Below are 25,368 nucleotides of genomic sequence, written 5' to 3' on the forward strand. Positions count from 1 at the left end.
TTATCGAGTGATTTCTGACCATATATGGCTTTCCAAATGGATTATGTAAAACAATACAGCCATTGTTGTCTATGAGAGGATGTACTCACGACTGGCTGCAGTGTTTTAGCTTTCTGTCCTTAATGTTCCCTGAGATATCTGTGAGCCCAAAAACAGTATCCTGTGTGAGTGTCAGAGCAGCACAGATGAATATTTTTCCATACACTCAAGGTAATAATAGTTTGAAAATGCGTTACACTTTCATGGCCCTGTTTTTCATGCTCCTAAATTGAAAGTAATAAAAGTCATTAGATAAGAAAGCCAAACATCAAAGGAAGCACTCGCAAGTATGTAAAATAAATAAAAAATTCAAATCAAAGCCAACTCAGGACGACTTTATGTGCCAAACTAATGTGTTTCCCTGCTTCAGTTTGAGGTCAGTATCTTTCTGATACTGTCTTGGCGCTGTAACACTGCATATCTAAAAAACAAACTACCTTTCAGCAGTCAGGGTGGAAAACATGGCACCTCCTTGCGCACTGGGACCAGTGAAAATCTGCAGATGTCCTGCGGCACTTTCACAGCCAGGTTAGCGAACTGTGCTACTGGGGAAGTCCAGGTTTTTCCGATGTTGATTAAAAGCCTCTGGTAGAGGTCTGTGCTTTAATGACAACTCGGGATGACTGCGCTGCGAGCACATCCTGTCCTATCCGCTCCACAGACATTAAAGAAAACAGATGAGTGGTTTGGAACCTGTGTGACTGGGGGCGGAATTACTCTTCACCAGAAAAGCTTTTCAGAAAGACAGTTGAATCAGTACCTGAGTGTCTGAAGACAGCTTGTCTGTCAATCGGAATGCTAATCAGGGGTATTTGACATTAAAGCATGAATATACAAGTCTTGTCTTAGTTATGACCGTTGAAAAAAACAGCTTCCCATGTTTGTAAGATGTCTTTAGGATTGGGAAATGTGTTGTATAGCATGCATAATGTTTGACATAGCAATAGTGAAAACAGCTGAACTGTCAAAATATATAATTACATGTATTATACACCAATCAGGCATATCATTATGACCACCTTCCTAATATTGTGTAGGTCTCCCTTGTGTCTCCAAACAGTTCGGACTCAGAGAATGGACATGGGCCTTCTGAGGGTGTCCTGTTAGTGGGGGCCTTTGGGTCCTATGGGTTGAGGGGAGGGGCCTCTGTGGATCAGGAATTGTTCCAGTGCATCCTACAGATACTAGATCAGTTTGGGATCTAATGAATCTGGAGGCCAGATCACCTTGTGCTGTTTTTCATGTTTTTTTCAGTTGTTCCTAAACCGTTTTTCTGTGGGTGCCTGTGTCAGGCTGCATCCTGCTGGGGATGGATGCTGCCATCAAGGAGTGTCATTGCTATGGGGTGGGGGTGTCTTGTCTGGTCTAGGTGGGTGCTACATGTCTAAGTAACATCCACACGAATGCCAGGCTCAAATGTTTCCCAGCAGAACATTGTGTTGTCACAAGATGGTCAATGTTATTTACTTCTACGGCCAGTGGTTTTAATGTTGTGGCTGATTGGTGTATGTATATGTCATGATTTGCACAAGGTGGCCAAGGCTTATCTACCCAAACATTGCGATTATTGCACATTCTAACAGGTGAACACGAGCCAACACATCCGCATAGCCAGCAAATTCAAAGCTACAAGACAGAGCAGCAGATACGTGGCTGTCGCTGTCCTGTTAGAACGAATCCATTCATTGAATCTGAGCTCCCTTCCTGTAAGTCTCTAACAGGATATGGCCTCTAAATTGCTCTCTTCATCGACTCCCTCCTACTTTTCAATAAAGAGGAAGAGCTTCACAAATCCTGCTTAAAATGCAACAAAAGAGAGGAGCGTAGTCAACACTGTGTCTCAATTTTGCACGCACAAAAACTGATAAAACTACAATTCTAAATGTAGTATTTCATATTTGGAAACATAAAGAGACAACCCGTTCAAAGTTTTGGCCACTTCAGAGTATATCAATTTCACTGCTCGATAAAACGAAGGGAGCACTGTTTAATCAGAGTATAACATCAAGTCAATTAAACTTCTGGGATACTGATCTGGTCAGTTAAGTAGCAGAGGGGGTTGTTAATCAGTTTCAGCTGCTTTGGTCTTAATGAAATTAACAACAGGTGCACTAGAGGACACTGACATTTTCCCCTCCTCCTCTTTTCTGACTCCTTTTCACTAGTTTTGCACTTGACTAGGGTCAGTGTCACTACTGGTAGCATGAGGCAATACCTGGACCCTAGGTTGCACAGGCAGTCCAGCTCTTTCAGGATGGCACATCAAGACGTGCCATTGCCAGAAGGTTTGCTGTGTCTGTGTATCTGCTCCTTTTGTGCAAAGAGGAACATGATGAGCACTACAACATGACTTCCAGCAAACAATCAGAAACAGACTTCATGATAATGGCCCGAGGACCTGACGTCCTCTAGTGGGCCCTGTGCTGAATGTCCGGCACCGTGGAGCTCGATTGTGATTTGGCGCAGAACACCAGAATTGGCAGGTCTGCCACTGGCACCCTGTGTTCTTCACAGATGAGAGCAGGTTTACCCTGAGCACATGTAAAAGGGTCTGGAGAAGCTGTGGAGCTGCCTGTAATATTGTTCAGCATGACCGGTTTGGTGGTGGATCAGTGATGGTCTAGGGAGGCATATCCATGGAGGGCCGCACAGACCTCTCAGACAAGACAACGTTGCCCTGACTGTCATTGGGTATCGGGATGAAATCCTTTGGAACCATTGTCAGACCTTACGCTGGTGCAGCATGTCCTGGGTTCCTCTTGGTGCGCAACAATGTCCGGCCTCATGTGGTGAGAGTATGCAGGCAGATCCAGGAGGATGAAGGAACTGATACCATTGATTGGCCCCCCCATGTCTAAATCCAATAGAACACCTCTGACTGTCCAGGTGTGAGGTGCATTGTCAGTGATGCCCTGGTCCAGATCTGGGAGGAGATACCCCATGACACCATCCATCGTCTCATTAGGAGTATGCCCCGACGTTGTCAGCCATGAATACGAGCATGTGGAGGCCATAGAAACTACTGAGTACCATTTTGAGTTGCTGCAATGAAATTTCAGCAAAATCGACTAGCCTTAGCAGTGTAGTTCCTTAGTTCCATCCACTAAACTCCAACAAACTCATTAGCATGAATTTGAAGTCAAGCTTGTGCTGAAGTCACGATTAACATTTTCAGTTTCGCTTTACTTCACCAGCTCAGGCTCTTCAGCCGCCAATTGCATCACCAAGCTCATAAGCTAGATGCTATCTTTGTCTGCTATTTAATATTCCAAAAGGTTGGATTATGAGAGCTGTCTAGATGAAACAGATGCCAGCTTAAAGCAACAAGATTGATGAGAGTGAGTGAAAAGAGAAAAACTGAAACAATGAGCTGAAAGATGCTAAAAATGCTCCACGATAGCGGAGCCATGTGATAGCTCATTGATGCGAGCTTTGTCATTTTGATGCATTCTTATTGATTATAATGACTTAGAAGCAAAACGCTTTCATTCATTACTTCATTTTTGCAGGTTTTCCTCTCAACATTAATTATGATTTGCATGAACTGTCTTCAGCTCTGCACTTCAGCGAGGGTCAATCAACAGTATGTAAGTGAATTTGTGCGGAAATTATACTCGCCTCCGTCACATTCCTAGACCAAATGCTCTGAAAATCCTGTCAGCAAAGGCATTTATCATAGAGCTGGGACAGAGTACAAGTGTGAAGGGTTTTTAAACATGAAGAGGCATTTTATCTTTATTATATCTCCTGAGCAGCATTGTGCCAGACAAAGTCATCACACAAACACTCACTCAGTGGGATCCAAAGTGGAGCTGAGATGCTATCATACGAGTGCCTAATTTTAATTCACACTCAGTACTCCATCTACTGTATTCAATACTTATCTAAGCAAAACACCTTTCCACATGATAGGCCTTTCTTTGGGACACTGACATCTCTGGGCAGGCAAAAATGGGATTTCAGTATGTGTAGAGCTGTAGCTGCGGCACCATTTAAAGGTCACAATAACCCAAGACTGATAAGCTCAAAATTGTGGCATCCACAAGGACAAAATACAATTTGATGTGTTGTGGGCTTTGCGTGTACCTGCAGACTGAATAGGTATAAGCCTGTTTAAATGTGGAGCAGAAATATATGCCATCTTGGTTTTGACCCAAATCAATTTTATTCTGATTAAAAGGGCAAAAATATGTTGTATGACATTCTCATATATTCACATTTGCAGAACAGTCCCAGCACTGGACTTGCACTAGCCAACGGAGTGAGCCATTGAAAATCCATTTCATGCCCCAAGGTTGTGAGATGCTAATCAAGCTGTCTCATTAAACAGGAGAGGATAAATTCTACTGATAATGAAAATGACTACGCTGATTATCTTAATCAGATTTTTTATTTTTTTTGCTGGGTAAATACTAATCCCAGCATACAATTTTGATTTCAAGACTTTTATGAGCACCTAAAGACGAGACAAATCAGGACAGGTACAGATGTACGACCTGTTCTCCCGGTAAACGAGATCAAGCCTGTTTCAAGGTTTCCCGATAAAAATAGAGAGTGTTAAGGTAAGGTCACTGGAAGAATGCTTCAAGGCCGAATTTCTTTATTTTTGACAGGCAGTAAAACAACATGAAATCCAAAGTAGGTTCCACAGGGAGTGGTGCACGAAACGGACAAGTCCCATACAAATGATGCATTGAAACGGTCTGTACCAATATGCATCACCTAAATAGATCGACGGTGAGGCAGATGCAGCTTTACAGTGCCAAATTCCAGCATCCAGCACACATGTTCTATCAAGATAAATAGTTTCTACATACATACAGTGGTGGTAGACAATACGTATATTTACTCAAGTCCTTTTCTTAAGATTGGGGTAACATTCTTGTTCTATGCTTGAATATTTACATTGAGTCATTGTGTTGGATGCTGGAGAGAATGGAACAACTCTCACCTACTGCAATTCACAATATAAGGATGTGCTGCTAACAATTTGGTGCCAGATACCACAGGTTGAGCCCATGTTGCCCTTTGGTAGCACGCAATAGGGTATATTAGACTGGCGGAACCATAAAGTCTGTAGTTACTTGTGATTACAAACAAATGTGGTTTAATACGACAGGTCACAGAATACCAGGGGCAGCTAATATTGTCATTCACCTTTTTTTTCTCCATCAGCCTGTGAGAAATTTTGTGAATTATGCCGCACACACTATGGGTTTACAGACAGCAGTGTACAATGTTAGAAGTTTGAAATTTGAAATCTGCAGCTCCTCATCTAACAGCTCACTGTGGCTGCTCCTTCTTGTTCCATTACCCTACGATATTTCAAACTGATCTTCTGCCATAAAATGTAGCATTGTATCTGCTGTGACTGCTTCATTATAAAAGTCATCTAGTATTTTGGCAGATAAATACTTTTAATGCGTAGCTACAGCAGTATTACATGTTCAGTTTGCATTAGCAGTAATTTCAGAAACCATCAGCTGTTTTCTGATGATAATTTTGCATTCAGCATTCATTTCTAGATATCTGTTTAATTAATATTAATATTTTATTAAATTAAATTAAATTAAACGCACAATTTAGAATCAATCAATCAATTAACCTAAAGAGGATGTCTTTGGACAGTGGGAGGAAGCCAGCGTATTAAAAGCTTGAAAGCTAGAGCTTGAAAGTAACAGTGACATTTCGAAGATGAATGCAAATTAATACTGCTAATGTGAAACACAATACGATACGATACGATGCGATACGATACGATACGATACGATACGATAATCCTTTATTTATCCCACAGTGGGGAAATTTGCAGTGTTGCAGCACCACACAGTAAAACACCATAGTGATATAAAAAGTATAAAATCAAACACACTAGACATTATACATGTGTGGTCTACTGGAGGCAGGCTTGGCTGTACAGCCTCACAGCAGCAGGGAGGAAGGACCCGCGGTAACGCTCCTTCACACATTGCGGGTGAAGCAGTGAGCTGCTGAAGGCACTGCCCAGCGCTGTTATAGCACCATGAAGGGGATGGGGCTGGTTTTCCATCAGGGATGGTCGGGGTTAGCTATTTTAAATAGTTTTTGGCAGCATTTTGTGTTTGCTAACATTTATTGTTAGCTTTGTTTCTTCTTTGGTACAATACAGCTCTGGATTGCCTATAACTGAATATATTCCTGCAATATGCTCTGTCTATGCATTGATTTTATGGCGTTGTGTAGGCTTTTAGCCTCGTGGCCCTGGATCCACTAATATGCATAATGTGTGATTTGCTTTGTAGCATTGTTAAATTCTTGATTAAACCTGCAGTGTCTTAGCAATTACATATTTATGAGCCTGGGGTTTGTTTTGATATCATCACAACTGCTGTGCTACAAAAGCAATGAATCTACGTTACAGCACAGACAGGAACTAAACTAAAATTGCCTTTTCTACTTCAGTAGATAGTTTGACTTAACAGGAGAAGCAAAGGAGAAGCATTAATGAGAGCTTATATTAGTATTAATACCCGTGCTTTTCCTGCTTTGTCATGTCAGATTTTCTACAGTAACAGTGAACTATAGCATGTGTCCGTCAGTGTGCCAAACAGAGGGATTTCATGAGCACTGCTTGTCTCGCTGACATTAATCTTCCTTGTGCGAACTTGTCAAATCTGAAACCATGCAGAAGAATTCTCCCAAGTAATAATTTAATCACTTTCTATTTAATTACTCAGAGGCAAGATGGCAGCTGTAAGCTCGAAGGAGCACCATCAGACTGCTGAAATGAGAGTGAGCCCATTTTTGACTCTTTATGTTTTTGCTCTGCTTCCAGGGACATAAAGGGAGACTGGACATTATCGAATAGCAGACATGAGAAAAATAAAAGTTCCACCGTGAAGTAAAATAAAACCAATTAGTCTCTGCCTCTCGGCGGGGCCAGGCATTGTCGATTTAAAGAGTCAAATGTATTGATCGGTGAAAAACAGACAAGTATGCATGTCTGTGTAGCCATAATTTACAGCAAAAACATATTTCAAAGCAGTTGAGTCCAGACACGTCTCCGTTGAACCAAGCGTATGATTAATCTCTATCAGACAATTAATAATGATGTTTTAGCAGCTGTTCTGGAGTGACGTTTTGTCTGTGACACACGTCGAGACATGAAATTAGAAACTTGATTTCTGCAGCAAATTGTGTCACAAAGTTCTGAATTTGAGGTGTGGTGTACCCCATCTAACTCATCTTCTTTTAACTCTGCTTTACTTTCTTTGTCGTTTCTGTCACTGTCATTGTATGACACAAGTTTGATCAAAGAGTCGCTCCAAACGGCTAATTACCATTAACTTAAAGTGCAGTTACGAAGATGTTTTAAGGTAGTGACACTGCAGTCTTGTGCGGTGCTGACTGCGCAATTAGGTCACCGAAGCTGTTGTTGGACAACTGCTCTGTCCCTCTGGACTGCAGCTTTGCTTACTTTGCAGAGCTGGCACTATTACATTCATTATATAGAACCTGGATTTTGAGCCTCTGTGTCGTACCTGTGGACTTTTTGTTTATAATCATGAATGTATTTTATATCTCTCTTATGTACCTCGGTGGTTTTCACGTTTTTCCTGACTCCAAGCTCCACTGGTTTTCATTAACCATCTAATCAGGAGCTGACTTCCACATGGGACGCCAAGTGGATGCAATTAACCAGAAGGTAGGAGAGAAAATGGGCCATACTCTAAAAAACAAAACAAAAAAATCATTTTACTTCTAATTTGTAGTCTCCAAGAAGAAAATGGATGTTTCCACAGAATCAGTATGTTTTAATTTGACAGTCAATTTTCTGAACTAATGATTGCCTATAGTCCTGTATGTGTATATATGGAACTACTTGTCTATCCTAACACACACATAAGACAACGAACCAAACTTTTGGCCCAAATATGCTTATTCTTAGCTTTACGCACAGCAAATGAAATGACTAACATTTACAGTTAGTCTGTACTTCAGAAAGAAAAGCGTTGAAACATTTTGACAGCAAATGGGTCGAAAACAGAGATGTCTGAGTCGATGTGGGTCTTCTTTTCCCACGAAACGGGCTCAATTGGCATTTTTTATAGATTTGGAATCAATTTAATAGAGTGAGGAGTTCCTCAGGCTTAATTACTTTCTCAATACGGACATAAGGAGGAAACAACAAATTGATTTCTATGGAGTGTCCTGTGGGGTTCACAAGACCAAAGCACGCCAGACACAGTTAGTTTAGTGTCCCTCTGCCCTCTTAAAATCCTCTATTGTCTAGTCGTTTTCTAATAAAACACACAAAATCAGGAATCTACATCATATGACAATTGGGTATTGTATGAATCAAATTGTATCAAAAGCCTAGCACTAAGTGTACCGTATTGTCTCAAGAAAGAGGAGATTGTGGCACGAGATCTTGACAAGACTTCTTAATAAAGAAAATAACTTAATTTGACTTGATTTTTCACTACAAAAGCCAGAACATGGACACAGACAGTGTTTGTAGAGGATCTCCTGACTGTAACTCCTCTCACTGAGCACACTAGCAGCGACAACAAGAACATGTGCGAGAGTTAAGTGGAAGGGAGTGCTTCTGGTGATAGACTGGCATGGGGTGAGATTGTGACTGCAGGCCTTACCAAGACAAATGATCACATTTGGCGGACAGATACTTTAAAGTGTTTGCAACCTCTAAAACAAGACACATCAACAAAATGAATTAATGAATTAGTAAGATTTTGAAATAAACATGAAAAATATGTTTGATTTATTTTTTTTTTTTTTTCAAATGTATGAAAAAAAATTGGGCACAGATGGTGTAATACCTGTCTCAAAACAACGACACAGGAAATGCAGTTTTGCTTTGTGGGACCTTAAAATGGACAATCTCCTGTATCCTGTATAACAAGATATCTTTATAGTCCCACATAAAAATAAATTGTACATATATTCAGATAAAATATATCTTTAAGCATCTGATTAAAAAACTCTAACAAAACTAGAGTTTAAGTATTAAGTTCAATTCTCGCATTAAGTTTGGTAAGTTAGTTAAAGGACCAGTGTGTAGGATTTAGTGACATCTAGTGGTGAGGTTGCAGAATGCAAGTAACCAAAATGACAGTAAGTACAGAAATCTATTAAATTAAAAAGACATGAATATGTCTTGTATGAAATTGTTCCTGTTGCATGAGCGTGTGAATGTAAGCTCAGTGGAGCTTTCCCTGATTGCAGAGGCAGTAAAGCCTTTTGGTTTTGCTCAAGCAGCTGTGTGTTGTTGCTTAGCTGCCTGACGGAGCAGCCTCATTAGGCCGCATTTCAGACTTTGTCAGTACTGACACTGCATAACTCAGAATACCGAGCCCAGTGTCACGCAGTGATTTATGATCACTGTTCTTCACTGTACCCTTGGGTGCTTCAGTCTACTGAAAACTTTAGCTTTTGATGACTACATAAAAATAAACAGACGCTGTCCGGTGACTTTCCATTCACCAGTTTGTGGCTCAGTGTGATTTTAAGAGCAAATCGGTGAGCAGGTGATGCCAACCGAGATGGCTGAGATGAAAAGTCTCCATCCACCAATATCACACAAACAAGCTTGTTGTTTTTTCAAATGTGGCACAGTTCCTCTTGCATATTGCCCTGCAGTTTAACAATTCAGGTCATTTAAAAAAAAAAAACTGCAAGCGGACCATAAAATAAAATCTAGCGCCCTAGAAAGATGCAGTGTGTGTTTTTAGGCTAAGGCATGGTTTTTGTGTCACTTACCTTTGGATACTGCTGAACTGGAATGAGAACTCTTTCGGAGAGCTTGATATTTTTATTGCTGATAATGTCTAGGTATTTCTTCGTGTCTCCATCTTTTCGCAGTTCATCACCTTCATACTTTTCAATTTCTGCAGACAAAATAAGACAAGCAGACGAGAAGATTATTAATTTGTTATGTAACTGACAAGGCATCATGAAATCTGCAGCATGACAACCACATAGTGTATAGTTACGCTGGGGGCACGAGCCAGTAGAAATGAACCCACGCATTGTTTCACACAAAGATTGTTTTGCTGACTATTTTGTGTCTCAGCTGTAAATATGCTCACATTACACACTTAATGATACAAGATTATCCGGCTGACTCCTGACACGTCCTTTCACATCAGGCCCTGTAATCTCATGATCCAGTAATTCCAATCAAAATAACAAGAGAGGCAAACAGTCGAACTCCGCTCACTGTGCCTCACTTCACCACAAACCGAGCTCTCTCGTGGGCTGTCAGCAGTCTCTGATCCCCCACACAGCTCGGCACTTCCGCAGATGTCGGATTAAACATATAAAGCATTTGATATTATCGGGGGGGAAGCCATTTGGGGGAGGTTAAGATTAGATCTAAGAATTCTCACATTAAGACTCAATTTGCAAATCATTGGTTCCAATCAAGCTGCAGCATTTCTCCTTATAATTTGCAAGATGGGCAAATCTTGTGCAAATTGGCCCAACAGTCATCTAGAGTGTCCCCAGACTTATCGCAGTAAGACAAGAGATGAGAAGTGGATATTAGCTGTCCAGTTTGCCGCACTGTATCGGTTTGACAGGAGCTGCACGGCCCCTGGACAATGATATTTTGTGATAGTTTTCTCATAGAGCTTGAGCTTAAACACTAAACGTTAAACACTCTAGAGGTGAAGCAGTAATCTGTAGTTAACGTGGTGGATGAAACACCTGAAGAAGACAAGAGAGCAAGTCCCAAACCGCTGCTGTGCCTATATACTCCGTCATGAGTTCATCTAGACTGGAGCACTTCACACTAAGAGTACCTGAGCGCTCAATGGACAAAGCTGTGAAGCTCCAGCCAACTGAATGTTTCGCTACAGTAAAGACATTTTCTAAAATCTTTCATTTTGGAAATCTAGTACAGAAGGCCCTCTGAGCTTAAGGATCTCTGGCGACTGTAGGAGGCAAGCATGTTGCAGAAATAACCCAAGTTCATTCAGCAAACAAACAATTGGTGGGGTTTGGTACAAGTAGAGCATGTCAACCAATTCGCTCCTGGTTTAGACATCTTAGCTCCTACACCAATATTCTCTCACTAGTGTTTCTAGTGTATTAAGTTTTATGTTTCCTTTTTTTATATATATATATATATGTATATACACTATATTACCAAAAGTATTCGCTCACCCATTCAAATGATCAGAATCAGGTGTTCTAATCACTTGGCCTGGCCCCAGGTGTATAAATTCAAGCACTCAGGCATGCAGACTGTGAAACAAGACATTTGTGAAAGAATGGGCCGCTCTCAGGAGCTCAGTGAATTCCAGCGTGGAACTGTCATAGGATGCCACTTGTGCAACAAATCCAGTCGTGAAATTTCCTCGCTCCTAAATATTCCACAGTCAACTGTCAGCTCTATTATAACAAAATGGAAGCGTTTGGGAAAAACAGCAACTCAGCCACGAAGTGGTAGGCCACGTAAAGTGACGGAGAGGGGTCAGCGGATGCTGAAGCGCATAGTGCAAAGAGGTCGCCGACTTTCTGCACAGTCAATTGCTACAGAGCTACAAACTTCATGTGACCTTCAGATTAGCCCAAGTACAGTACGCAGAGAGCTTCATGGAATGGGTTTCCATGGCCGAGCAGCTGCAGCCAAGCCACACATCACCAAGTGCAATGCAAGGCGTCGGATGCAATGGTGTAAAGCACGCCGCCACTGGCCTCTAGAGCAGTGGAGACGCGTTCTCTGGAGTGATGAATCACGCTTTTCCATCTGGCAATCTGATGGACGAGTCTGGGTTTGGAGGTTGCCAGGAGAACGGTACATTTCAGATTGCATTGTGCCAACTGTGAAATTTGGTGGAGGAGGAATTATGGTATGGGGTTGTTTTTCAGGAGCTGGGCTTGGCCCCTTAGTTCCAGTGAAAGGAACATTGAATGCTTCAGGATACCAAAACATTTTGGACAATTCCATGCTCCCAACCTTGTGGGAACAGTTTGGAGCGGGCCCCTTCCTCTTCCAACATGACTGTGCACCAGTGCACAAAGCAAGGTCCATAAAGACGTGGATGACAGAGTCTGGTGTGGATGAACTTGACTGGCCTGCACAGAGTCCTGACCTGAACCCGATGGAACACCTTTGGGATGAATTAGAGCGGAGACTGAGAGCCAGGCCTTCTCGACCAACATCAGTGTGTGACCTCACCAATGCGCTTTTGGAAGAATGGTCAAAAATTCCTATAAACACTCTCCTCAACCTTGTGGACAGTCTTCCCAGAAGAGTTGAAGCTGTAATAGCTGCAAAAGGTGGACCGACATCATATTGAATTCTATGAGTTAGGAATGGGATGGCACTTCAGTTCATAGAATGAGTAAAGGCAGGTGAGCGAATACTTTTGGTAATATAGTGTATATATATATATATAAATTAAGGTCACTTGTTTTTGCTATTGTCCGTGAAATCACAAGACCAAACTCCAACAGCTTGAAATGAACCAATTTCTTCCAGTGCTGCACAATCTCCCTGATTGCGTCTGATTGTCCGAGGAAGATTGCTTAAATTGGATCATGCCGTCTCTTCTGCAGTTTCTCTCAAGACAACTCTCACCGAACCAGAGCTGTCTCAAAATTTTGTTCGTTTGAAAAGGAAGGAGCAGAGGAATGCGAAGAATGCCTTTTAGATTTCTAAGAAAAATCAATGGCAGACGGAAGAGGCTAAACCTTTTGAAAGAAGGATCGGTTTTGTCCCTTACTTTTCAAGAAGACACTAAAATCAGTAATTTTTATTAAATAATTTAGGGTCAGATGAAATATGTGTAAAGGTATTTCCAAGTGTAAGGCGGTAATAGAAGAACTGTATCATGCAAACACAGTGAAGCAGGAAATGCTCACTGAGACCATCCTCGCCTGCCTCTGGTAAACACGCCGCGCCTGAAACCTCTTAATAAACCGACTGAAAGACCCCTACAACCTTTTCTTCCCGTCAACACCGCTGATTCACACCTCCTTTTACACAAGACAAGTGTCCCCAGATTGCAGGAGATAACAAAATGTCCTTTTTAAAAATAGATTTTTTTCCTGAGGAGAACAATCAAAACACGTGTGGCGTGCAAACACATGCCTAGTTTGCAGAAACATACTGTATAGTGAAAAGCTGGAAATAAAAACACTTCGTATGTGCATAAGGAGGACAGCGTGTTTTTAACTACTCTAGTTGCGGGGCTCTGGGGATGTCAAAGTCGGTCAGTGGGTCCACCACTTTGGCCCAGGCAGAAAAAGCTTCACATAAAATGGACTGCCACTAGATTTGGTTCACACATTCATAGCGAATGTTAAGGGTGACTTCAAATAACTTGTGATCCCTTGAGTTTTTTTTTTCCTGTCATCGTCTGATACTACTACTTTTTCCAAAAACTCGGTTTAAGACTACAAAACTACTGACATTCCCTGTATACACTTCTGGATTTTGTGATTCGTGCGTTTTAGCAAATGTTCATATGCCGATGGTCAACATGATAAACATGTGTGATAAAAACAATAAATATTTTGAAGCTCTCCATGCTTAATTTACCCTAAAAAAGCCTCCGGGGTAGCTGTCAACACATTGGGTGGATGGACGGGTCAACAAAACATTGTCTTGGTTGTTTTAAATCTGCACTGATACAGCTTCAGTCTTCGTCTGCTGATGGTCATAGTAACTACACAGCCTCAGGTGATTAGTGCGTATGACGTATGCCTGCAGATCGTCCATCCCATCCGCCCCCAGGAGCACTCTCTTTGTGTGCCTTCTGTGTTTTTAGAAGGTTGTGATAAACTGCCACCTAGTTAACAAATCAGTGGATGGAAACAAAAAGCTAGCTAGTAAGTTAAAGTCATTTGTTTTCTATAATACCAATAGACTGAATAGATGCTCTATGCTAGTCCATCTCCATCCTATGGTTGCTCCCTTCTTCAAATCTAGCAATTGCTGGTTGGTGTGAGAGATTAATCTGAACTACTTAGCTTAATTAGCATTGGGTGAACCCATTTAGCAAGGGGTGGAATGTAACTGACATCCATTTATATGTAAAATCCCACACTATACCTTTATGTATTTGTTCATACCATCAAATAAAGTTACTTTACATTGAAAAGTACTTTTTGTGGAACTCCAGTTCCAGGTTTCATCAAGGCTTTGATTCTTGATTGATCCTTAGCAATTATTTTTGGGCTTCTGCATCCCAGAGACAATTTGTTTAGCATTGTGTTTGACTTTCAGATCGGCACAATGTCCATATTATTTCAGTACAGAATGGGGTTTTTATTGCCCGTGAAGGGGATTATACTCTGGAACACTGTTTGATGGGAAACACCTTTATTCTGGTCTGCAGCCCGTAAGTGAACTCGGAAGGCGAATGTGTGTGAGAGAAAGAGAGAGAGAGTATAAGAGAGGATAATAGAAAAAATAAGCTTACAATGTGTAAATCCGGTGAAACGTGCGCACAGGTGTCATCTTTGTCAAATATGTGGTAGAAAGCAGCAGGAGTCTAAAGACCAGAGAAGCGAGAATGTGCTTTGAAGGTCATTGGTTTCAGTCCTCAAACCGGATGAAAAAAAAAAATCTAATTTGGGGAACTGAATGAGTAAAACACTCTCAGCGACTATTCTGGTGCTCTTGATCCTCTCTGTTGCGCTGCCCAAACTGCTTCGACGGAGCTGCTCGGCAGCCAAGCCAGAAGAGGAAAAAAAAAAAAAGAAGAAAAAACTGAGGTTTAACTGGGCAGCTACCAGATAAATGTGTGCAACTGTATGAGTTAGGAGACAGGGTTCTGCTGAAAAAGAGAAAATGTGCTCAGTCAGCCTGCCATGGCTTAAGGTTAAAAATCAGCAACACAGAGCAGCAACACAGACCGAGGATCAGTTTGAAGTTTGTTTATCCTGGACAACATAAAAATGCACATCAAACTATTTTCATAGTTTGATGTGCATCAAAAACAAGGATTAAGCAAACAGACTGACCAAGAACTGGAAATTATACTACTGGAGACTCTTGCTCAACAAATTAAATTATCCATTTGCTGTTGACTTATCCATCTATCCATCCATCTCTTAACATCTGATTATCTGGGGTCGGGTTGCGGTGGCAACAGGCTAAGCAGGTTATTCCAGACATCCCTCTCCCCGGCAACACGTTCCAGTTCTTCCTGGGGGATCCCCGGGCGTTCCCTGGCAAGTCGAGATATACAGCCCCTCCAGAGAATTCAGGGTCGACCTCAGGGTCTCCTCCAAGCTGGCGGTGCATGGTAAACCTCCAAAGGGAGGCGGCCAGGAGGCATCACCACCAGATGCACAAGCCACCACAATTGGCCCCTTTCGATGTGAAGGTGCGCCAGTTCTACTCCGACGTCCCAGCTTCGAGCTATGAGATACGCCATGCACTGATTACCTTTCACACGATCCGCTAACTTCAACAAGAAGCTCTAGTATAGTTTGCTAAAAACAAATCACAAACAGATTTAATCTACATTATTTGAGCCACTACCAATGCAGTGTAAGTGCGTGGGCATATCCACATCACTTGTTGGAGATGTTTGCGGCTACTGCTCAGCTGTTTGCACATTGAAGCTTTATTGGATTCCAGTTGTTGTTTGCCATACAGCCTAAACTACTACTAAAGCCTGCTGTTTGTTCTACTGCTGAGAAGGAACCCTTTTGCAAACGCTTCCAAGTCAGAGATCACTTTGGTGAGATCAAATCGTCTCCTATGGATGTTGTGGGGAGGTTGATGTTTATCTAATGGGTCAACAGAGAAACATGAATCCAGAGAAAACAACCATACCGTGATGGAATGAGTCACCGTAATGATCAGAATCAGAATTAATTTCTTCCGACATAAGTTTGATTAATCTCCACACTGCTGCACCGCCACGCCACACAGGGATTTGATGAGATAAAACAGAGCGTGAGGATGATGAAAATCATCACACCCAACGGAGCAGACTCAGGACGTCCTAGAATCTGACATGTGCTTTGCACAGACAAATAATGCACAGTGTAAGCATCCTCCTTTTCTTTACTCTGCTCACCTTTTATTTTTGCAAAGCTGGCTGAAAGACGGGAAACCTTGAGCAACCTGCAAGCTGAAGGACGAGCATTAAAGGAGGAAGCTAGAAAGCATATTTGAAGTACTCTGCAAGTTACACTTAGGGTCGTATGTGTTTGGACACAGGCACAATTTTTGTTTCATGCTTTTTACTGATGATGTGACTGAAGAAGTCAGATGAATTGTGTGTAGCGATAAACTGTCTGCTCAGATTCAGTCAAATGAAGAGAAGATGATTAGACGGTGCTTGATGCTGTAGATGAACAATGACCCAGAACGTACCGTGAAAGCGACCCAGGAGTTTTTGAAGTTGTGGAATATTCTGCAACGGCTGAGTCAGTCACTTGATCTTAACCTTATAGAGCTACGTCACTTTTGAGCCCCTGATAATAATAATAGAGAAGTGTGTACAGAAACTACTTCTTATAGCAGCAGCAATTGGAATGTGAATACCCACAATTTAAACCAATAAATATGGGTTTAACTGTTGATTTTTATCTTTACAATTGTTTAGGCTGCTTTGGGTTCTTAACTTGTTGGTTTAAAGCTTTGAATAAAATCCCAAAAATTCACTGAAACAGTACTGTAATTTCAGAGAGTCACTACATTGTCGGTTGATCAAAATCCCCCCTGAATGTTTGATTTACACAGTGGCGAACCGATCAGTGCTGAATTGAGTGATTATTACTTTATGTGCTTTACTTCACTGTGGGCAGTTACGACAGCGACGGGGAAAGGCCGAAAAAACAAAGGCTTTGTCAAGTGTTCCCATTAGTAGACAGCTAAATTATTCACTGATTTCTTCTAGCTGCTGAGCAGTATATCTACAATAATGGCTTCACAATGGGTGCAGAAATGAATCGGTGTAATTACTCTCCAATAACTGATTGCTTGTTCACATCAAACGCAGAAAGAGGTAGCAATAGAAATCCGCCTGGCAGAGTGGGCCGTGTGGGACGGGTGAACTATGAGATGTGCAATTAGCTCTGGCCCTTTTTCACGCTGGACTGATGAATATAAATACACGGGGTTGGAAATATACGCACCTCTGTTTGGCCACATGCTGTTTATGCGTTTTTAACTGAGCTGCACGGAGGCAAATTGGGCAGTTGACGGAGTGCTCAAGTATTAAATCGTCAATGCAATTACGATGCCATCTCCAAATTTTCTGGTTAAAGTGCGGTGGGAAGTGAAGGGAAGAAATGTTAAGCATTTATACAAATTACACATTAAGGAAATGCGCATTTTAATAATGATGGTGTTTTAATAATCATCTGTTTTTTCACATCTAATTAGTCCAGACAGGGTGAAATACATCCCATATACAGTGTACACTGTATATATTAGTGGTTACATTTACATACAGATATATTTAACAGCGTCCTTGGCTCAGTAGGTAGATTGTAGGCAGGTTGTCCACGCGCCAGAGGGTTAGCGGTTCAATCCCACGGACCTAATGTTGAACTGTCAAGACACTGAACCCCGAGTTGCTCCCAGTGACGCACGTGTGAATGCGTATGTGCATCACTACGTGTGAATAAGTGGATTGATAAATCACTGCGGCTATAAGGTACCAGTAGGTAGAAAAACACTATATAAATGCAAAACCATTTAGCAGACCATTTCTTCAATCCAAACTACCGTTTACATGGCCACTATCAGATGTCAAAGATGTGTTTAGAAGGTTCAAAACATTAATCACAACATAACTTATCTGATGGATGAACAGTGGTTCTGATCACCATCTGCTGGGACCCGACGGAAATATAGCGGAATACGATTTTTTTCCCCCCCCGTTTATCAACAAAACTGAATTAATTCATTAGAAAACAAAGAGCAAGATGGACCACCTCCTCTACAGCATCAATTCTGGTTTCAATCATATTTTTTAGGCATGCTTTTGTCCTTCCCAGACTGTCACGTCATCTGATGCTTACCCCATGTGGAGCGAAAAAACATGCAGAAAGACTGGATTTAATCCAGCCAGAGAGAAATGATCCGATGAAGCATTTACATGGTTACTGGGTGCTAATATTTTCTTATTGAGAGGATTATCAAAGGTTTACGCCGCCTCTTTTTATCTGGCTGAAAATTCCTTATGATCTGGCCAGTCTGTACCGACTGAGGGGGTTACCTGGGGCATGATTAGCAGAATACTAGTGGCATCAGATGGGTCCTGTGGTTGCAATGTACCCCTTATAATGTTTCATGTTTCATCCAAGTGTCATCTGTGTTAATTAATTTTTTGAGTTGTTTGTTATTTGAGATATTGTTTAGATAGATAGATAGATAGATAGATAGAGTTTCCTCATGGGACAGTTTTTTGCCCGCCCGCGATTGTTTAAATGTCGCGAAGGAAACGGAGAAAAGTATAGACCCCTTTTTCACAGCAGCTATTTTGACACATCAGAGCTGGATAAACAGTGGTGTAATAGATGACATTAATTATGTCCACGTTGCTTTTAGGTGGACCAGGGCTTTGATATCGTGCACGCTGGCTCGCTGGAGTAGATGTGACACACTAAATAGAGTCGCACCAGCCTAATCTTTTAGCAGTCACCCCTGGTTTATCCTGCTTTGACGTGTTAAATTAAAACTCAATATTACAAAATGGCAGCATACATGAGCAACAAATATGTATTTAATTTAGCGCAGGCTGCATTTTACGTCTTAAAATTGAGAAGTTGACGGTTAAAAGCGTTATGTGTACTCATGTTCTAAAGTATAAAACTTGACTCAACTACTTGAATTTTAATCAAACAAATAAAAATACTGGTGTATTTCATTCTGATTTTGGTCCTTATGATTTTAAAATTCCCATTTCTGTCTGTCTTTTATTTCTTTATTTAGAACTTATCTGTCATATGTGGACATTCAAGAGGCACAGCAATATTATCTCCTATCTAATATCTATTGTCTACTGAGTGCTGCGGCTTTGGCTCATCCACGCATTTCTTTTGCCTGAAATGCTTGTGACCTTGGAATTTAATCTTATTCGACCCGTGCACTCATTGTAAGTCACTGTTGATAAAGAGTGTCGGCTAAACGGCGAAAATGTAATTCAATGTCTCACTTTCCTGAAATGTAATTTCTGCGTCCTTTTGATAGGTCATACCACATGGGGTGTTGTTTATCTGTCACTACAAGCCGGGTCACTGCTGGATACTGAGCGGGCCATTATGGGTACACTGAAAATGTGAGCAACAATTTATAAACAAGAGAGCGAGAGAGTGAAGCGAAAATCAATTTTAGAGTTTGTGGATAGAATGGCACTCTGTGGCGAGGCATCACCAAATCAATTGTAAGCTTGTACAATATATAAAGTCTGCAAAAGCAATACCATAAGAGAGGCGTCTGATTGGTCCTAAATTCATTCCGCAGCATGTCAACGAGCCCGGTGATACACCCAGAATCTCGAGGAACTGTCTCCAGGCGTGCTGAAGTCACAGGGAAAGCCTGAAAAACTGAGGCAAGCTCTCTACCTGCCAAGTACCTTAAAAAAACTGTGTGCAGGTGTACCCAGGTGAAGTTTTAAAATCTAAAGTGTTGTTGTAAAAGAATTTAAAGGCATCATTCTTAAAAGCATCCTCATTTACGCGGGCGACTTGCACGTGACTGAATGTGCTGAGGAAAGCTTATGCTCCTGCAGTAAGCGGTTGCACATTAACTGTATTCTGCGCCATGCGAAAATCAATGCATTCCAGACCTCCCGTTTAGCAGTCACTCACCGAAGCCTGGCATCTCAGTTTCTATTCACCGCTCTCCGCTACTTGGCTGACTAAAACTGAGGCTTTAAAAGTTGCGAGTTCCCGCATTGTGTGTTTAATGTTTAATTAAAGTTACAGGGTCATTGCCCGAAATGCAGTGTGATTTTGTATCTGACAGACCCTTGATGGAACATCAGCATTCGTCTACTTTTACATTTACAGTGTGCTCAAGCAGAAAGTGACCAAAATTGTAATTAACCGCTGGTTACTTCATTTTTTTTTCTACACGTATTTCCTGCGCATGTAGCCACAGAGCGCAGCACAAGGCTCGCATGAATATTCGAGTCTTCAGACACTTATAGCAAGGCTAATGAACAGGATCACTACAAAACTCAGATATGACGTTGGAAAAAAATGAATATTTGAAGCTCATTCAATGTTGTGTTTCATCTTGAAAGGCTGGCACAGGCAGTTTAAGCTGCAGTCCAAATACAGAGACTCTTAAGAACATTATTAATTATAATTATTACGCTAAAGTGGCAAACTTGAAGATTCTCATTTAAATAAAAGTATCGAGGCATGAGGTAACAGAGTGGTGACTGAACCTATTCTAATGTCTATATATTTTCAGTATTATGGGTTGTGTGTCTGTGGTGAATCTACTTAGTGCTCAGTAAATTTTGTATTAGGTTGCTGCTAATATAATTTCAATAGACAGATATAAATGCGGAACGCACAATTGTTCTGAGTTTGCCGCTGATGCAAACCAAACATTTCTTACTACCTCAGCTCCTCATTAAAGCAAAAAACAATCACAGGACATGCAAATGCTTCTACACAACAAGGCGACGATATTTTTGTAACTTTTGTCAGCAGGGAGATTAAAAATATTTCAGGGAGCGGTGGAACAAGAAGGAGCTGTTCTAGCGAGGTGGTCGCTCAACGCCAACTTCTCAGCTACTGAGCCCTTACTGTTTACAGACTGGGTAAGCATAAAATAAGTTCACGACCGTTCACAGAATGATGGAAATAAAGCCAATTATCACCTGACTTCTTTATTAAAACGACAATAGCTGATTTGGCTGCCTCCAGAATTTGGTAACCTGCGGTGTTACACCACATTCACTTCAGGTGTGTCCAAATCAACCCGGACAGGAAAGTTCAAGATTATCAGTGTAAAATGAAGTGAAGCTGGTTTTGAAAAGTCCTCCTCCATATCTTCATTCATTTTTTTTCTGTAAGGTCGCAGGTGATCTGGATCCTATCCCAGCTGTCATTGGGCAAGAGGTGGGGAACACCCTGGACAGGTTGCCAGTCTACTGCAGGGCTAACACAGAGAGACAGACAACCATTCACACTCACACCTATGGCCAATTTAGAATCACCAATTAACCTAACCAGCATGTCTTTGGATGGTGGGAGGAAGCCGGAGTATCCGGAGAGAACCCACGCAGACACAGGGAGAACATGCAAACTCCACACAGAAAGGCCCCCGTTGGCCGATGGATTCGAACTCGGAAGCTTCTTGCTGTGCCGCCCACTCCCTATCTTCAGATTTTTCCAAAAAAGGAAAAGTTGCCCACCACACACCTGGATATGCCACGACCTGGATGACTGAGAACCTTTTCCAAAAGCGTCAGGTTTTATTTAGACAAATGTGAATCCTTCAAATTCCATGAAGATTGGTTCGTGCTGTCACTGTTCCCAGCAGCACTTGTGATATTACATATACCCCATGACAATGTAATCTAGATTTCTGTGATGGCAATAAAAGTGGAAAGTGGGGAAAATGCATTTGCTGCTCTAAAAATAGAAACACACGGCACAGTTTTTCCCAACAGCCAGTGCGTCCACCGTCCATCAGATACTTCCTGTCTGCCTCCCTGTGTGCGTTGCTTGTCACCTTATTAGGAATCCCATCGGCTTTCATGGCAAGGCGAAGCTACGTGGCAAGTTCTTTACAAAGAAAACCCCTGGGATCTATTAAAGGCTTGCCTTTCTTGTCTGCGCCTTCACCCGACTTCAGGAACAGCCACACACTTCTTTAGTCAGAAGAAAATTAAAGTGCAGAACATGAAAGAGCTGACTTTTATCTGTCAATCTGAGCGATCATTAGCACTTGTGCTACTTTGAAATGAACTTTGCGTCCGAGGAGAAACATTGTTGGGTGAAAGTAATAAGACTGTGCCAACGATCATGCCTTTACGTGCTGCAATCTTCACTGTTGTACTATTACTTGAAATATCAAAACACAAGAAGCTCACGCTCCTTTCTGAAAGAGAATTATTCCCGCCTACGCTTACTCCACAGCCACAGACTAGACGAGCTGCGTCCCAAACTGTTTTAAATCTCCTCAAAGAAAGACAAACGGTTCCGGGGCGACATGATTTATACACGTGCGCCAAATAATTCATTTCATAAATAAAGAGAGATGTTAACTGGGACCCTGGTTAATCCGTGTTATTGTGCATGTTGTGAATAATGCAGGATTACATGCTTTGCTATGCAGTGATAAATAACTGTGAATCTATAAATCTCTGAACATACTTTATCTTGCCGTCCATTGATATGCATGACTCTGCATTATCCATGAGCATGGATGAAACAGGATAACAAGATGTGTCAGTGGTTCAAATTATTATTTCACACAACGCCTGAGGTTGATTAGTTTAAACATTTAGAGCTGACAGATTATTATGCTGATTGTCCAATATTGTGTACGATGCATAGAGGTTTAGATGTTGACCTGCAAAAAAAATAAAATAAAACTGCTTTATCTGAATGAAATTAATATACAAATAAACAATTATTTTACTAGATGAATACATACAGTACATAAGGCTGCGTTAATGTGCACTCTGGCCGTGTGAGTCAGCCTGGAGCAAATCTGGCAAAGTGTACTGCGTGACGGATGATCCCATCTGCATCCTGGTTAGCGACAAGAGCGGGACTGTCAGGTGTCTCATCAACACATTTCAGCAGGGAAGCTCGAGGGGCAGAACACCAGAGCGCAAACGCCCCGTCCAGTTACAGCGTTTTAGTCTAACATGGAGTGCGACTTCACATCTTTAGGCCAGACTTCGGCGTTTCACATGGGCTCCATAGGAGAAACGACTTCAATCTGTTGCTTTCAGAAATTACCACTGATACAATTTACAGCATGAAGGAATACAATAGATGTTAATTTTATTCTCATCTTAAATTGACAGATTAATTCAGATCCAAGTAAATATTTACATTCCGTACACAGGAAAGCACTGTGTTTGTTTCGGTGACATTTTAAATAAAATATACTATGTTTGCTTCCTTGTTTGTTTTGCCTTGCCTCTCTGTATGAATCCTAAGTAGTGTCCTGAAATCTGATGTAGACTGAGCGCGCTTAAGTCTCTGACACTAGAACAAAAGTAGCAACGACACATCACTCAAGCCTTTTGCAGTGCAATATCCACAGTTCCACATTGCGCGCCCGCGATCTAGATGATGTACACTGAATAAATCTCCAGACTGAATGAGCCGAGCCGAGTTCTCGTGTTGGCTTTGAGGTGATAAGTTTGCTATCGAAAAAGTGACACATTCTCGGCATGTGAATGAGACCAAGGCTACCTGCAGCATGAGGATGTACTTTACATGCCGCGGGCTGAACTTGTTTCTGCAGCCCTGTACAGTAGCACCATGTCAGAGGAAAGACTGTAGAACATCTGTATCAGTGGCGTTCCCGCTCTCTGTGACCTTGGTGACATTTATCTCGAGCCTCAAGTGATGATTTAAGGTGGTTTGAGCGCATCTGTTTTCTTTGGCATATTAGAAATAAATACTCTTATTACACAATATTAGCACTAACATTACAGCTTGCAATGTGTTGCTCAAGCAGAATGATTGCAATATTAGAATGGTTTTATTTGGTATATTTGCATATCTCTGCCGCCCACAGTTTGTCTTGAGCTGATGAAGAAGTTGCCACAAAATTCACAAATTTATACAGAAATCCTGACCATATGCAGGACAGAAAGCAGCTGGCAGCAGACTCCACTTTGCACAGCTTAAATCCAATCAATCTTAAAAGTAAGGTGATTAGTCCTCTCAGGGTTTTTTTGTCCGGGAGCCAAGGAGAACTGCTGGGATTTTCTGGGCACCAGCGACTGACCTTGGAGGGCGGGTGAATAAGAAGTGACTCTGACTTTACGCACACTTTACTTTCTGTACTCACAGCATCTCCTCACGAAGGAGGAGAACCTCGCAAAAGTTCCGCACTGGATCCAGAGAGCGACGTCTAATCAAAACGCACATCGCAGCGGATGCTGTGAATTAAGACTCAAGGGCGATGTGTTAAGATAACCCCACTGCACTTCCACAAGACGCAACGCGTTCGTGCACGAAACGTGGTGGAAAATGTCGCTGATATATAAAGAAGTGGTTCAGATTGATAAACACCTGCCTTACCTTCTGCAATAAGGCGCACCGCGTGCACAAAGGAGGGATCCAAGCTGTTTTTCTCGGCCACCAGTTCAGGTAAGTACTTATCTGGATGCATTATTGCCACAGCGGACCTCTTCACCGGCAGTGCAGGTGAGACGACAGGAGTGCCGAGCGTTGGGGTGCAACTATAAACCTTCCCGCTCCTGCTTTCTGGAAGCTGTAGTCTATCGGTCCTTGATGAGCAACACAAGCACTTCCCCCCATATATATATATATATAAAAAAAGAAAAAGAAAAAAAGAAAAAAGACTAGATCTCCGAGATTCTTGACTGGAGGGTGAGTTGTGATTCAGAGGTGTGAGCCCATCTCTGCCACACCGCTGCCTGCTGCCTCTCCTCGGCACCCCGCCAGACGCTCAGGCTCACTGGGTCTGCAGACCGCGCTGCTCCCCGCCCCTCAGCAACATTATTGGCCATGTTCTGGGACTGGCAATGCTGAAAAACCAAGAGGATCCCTGCTGGGCGCATACCAATTGGGCAATGTTCATGGAGGGAATGAGATTGAGGGGGGGGGGGGTAGCCAAGAGGATGCACTTGGTCGGAGCTGACATCTGTCTCTGCTATAAACAGATTCTGTTGTTTTGTTTTTTCAAAGTTTTACGCACTGCTTGTTCAGTATGTAAAAGAGGAGACTAATGTGTAGTAACACTATAAACGTGTCTGAAACATAGACAGCTGAACTTGTAGAGTCACCCATCCAAGTTGCTTCTTCTAGTCCAAGGTTTTGGATCTGCAATGGCAAGATATTCACCCATAATTAGGAGGAGAAGCAAAGCACATTCCTCCAATTACAGGTAAGGTGGCCTTCACCCACGGACATTCTTAATTAAAACCTTGAAGAAGCTACTTGCATGAGTGGTGAGGCATCTTTAATGAACCCAGCAAGTCCAGTTTCCTTGGTTTCAACTTTGCTTTTTGGATATACCACAACATGGACGACTTCACCGACATAGTTACACCATTATATGTCACTGCAAATGTATTATTATTCACCAGATACACTGTAAGTCCCTTTAAAAGCATCCTATTGATACCCGGGTGGTTTGATACAGTAGGATAAAGTTTAATTAGTGTCCAGTCTATTTTC

The 25,368-nt window shown here is 41.8% G+C and overlaps 1 protein-coding gene across 2 annotated transcripts in view; it reads right to left on the bottom strand.

Annotated features, from left to right (window-relative positions):
• The window catches only part of khdrbs2 (KH domain containing, RNA binding, signal transduction associated 2), a 65,169-nt gene extending 40,691 nt beyond the window's left edge, over positions 1-24,478 (bottom strand). Inside the window, exons 1-2 of one of the 2 annotated variants that reach the window (XM_084562432.1) lie at positions 24,247-24,478; positions 9,799-9,926 (exon numbers count right to left, since the gene is read on the bottom strand). In XM_084562432.1, coding sequence (XP_084418558.1) covers positions 9,799-9,926; positions 24,247-24,337 — 219 coding nt within the window. In that variant the 5' untranslated portion in view covers positions 24,338-24,478. Of the gene's footprint in view, positions 1-9,798; positions 10,146-24,246 lie in introns of those variants that run through there. The other variant, XM_084562431.1, reaches the window with a different exon arrangement.
• Positions 24,479-25,368: the final 890 nt, after the last annotated feature.

The sequence above is a fragment of the Chelon labrosus genome (genome assembly GCF_963514085.1).
Source record: "Chelon labrosus genome assembly, chromosome: 15".
Classification (NCBI taxonomy): Eukaryota; Metazoa; Chordata; class Actinopteri; order Mugiliformes; family Mugilidae; genus Chelon; species Chelon labrosus.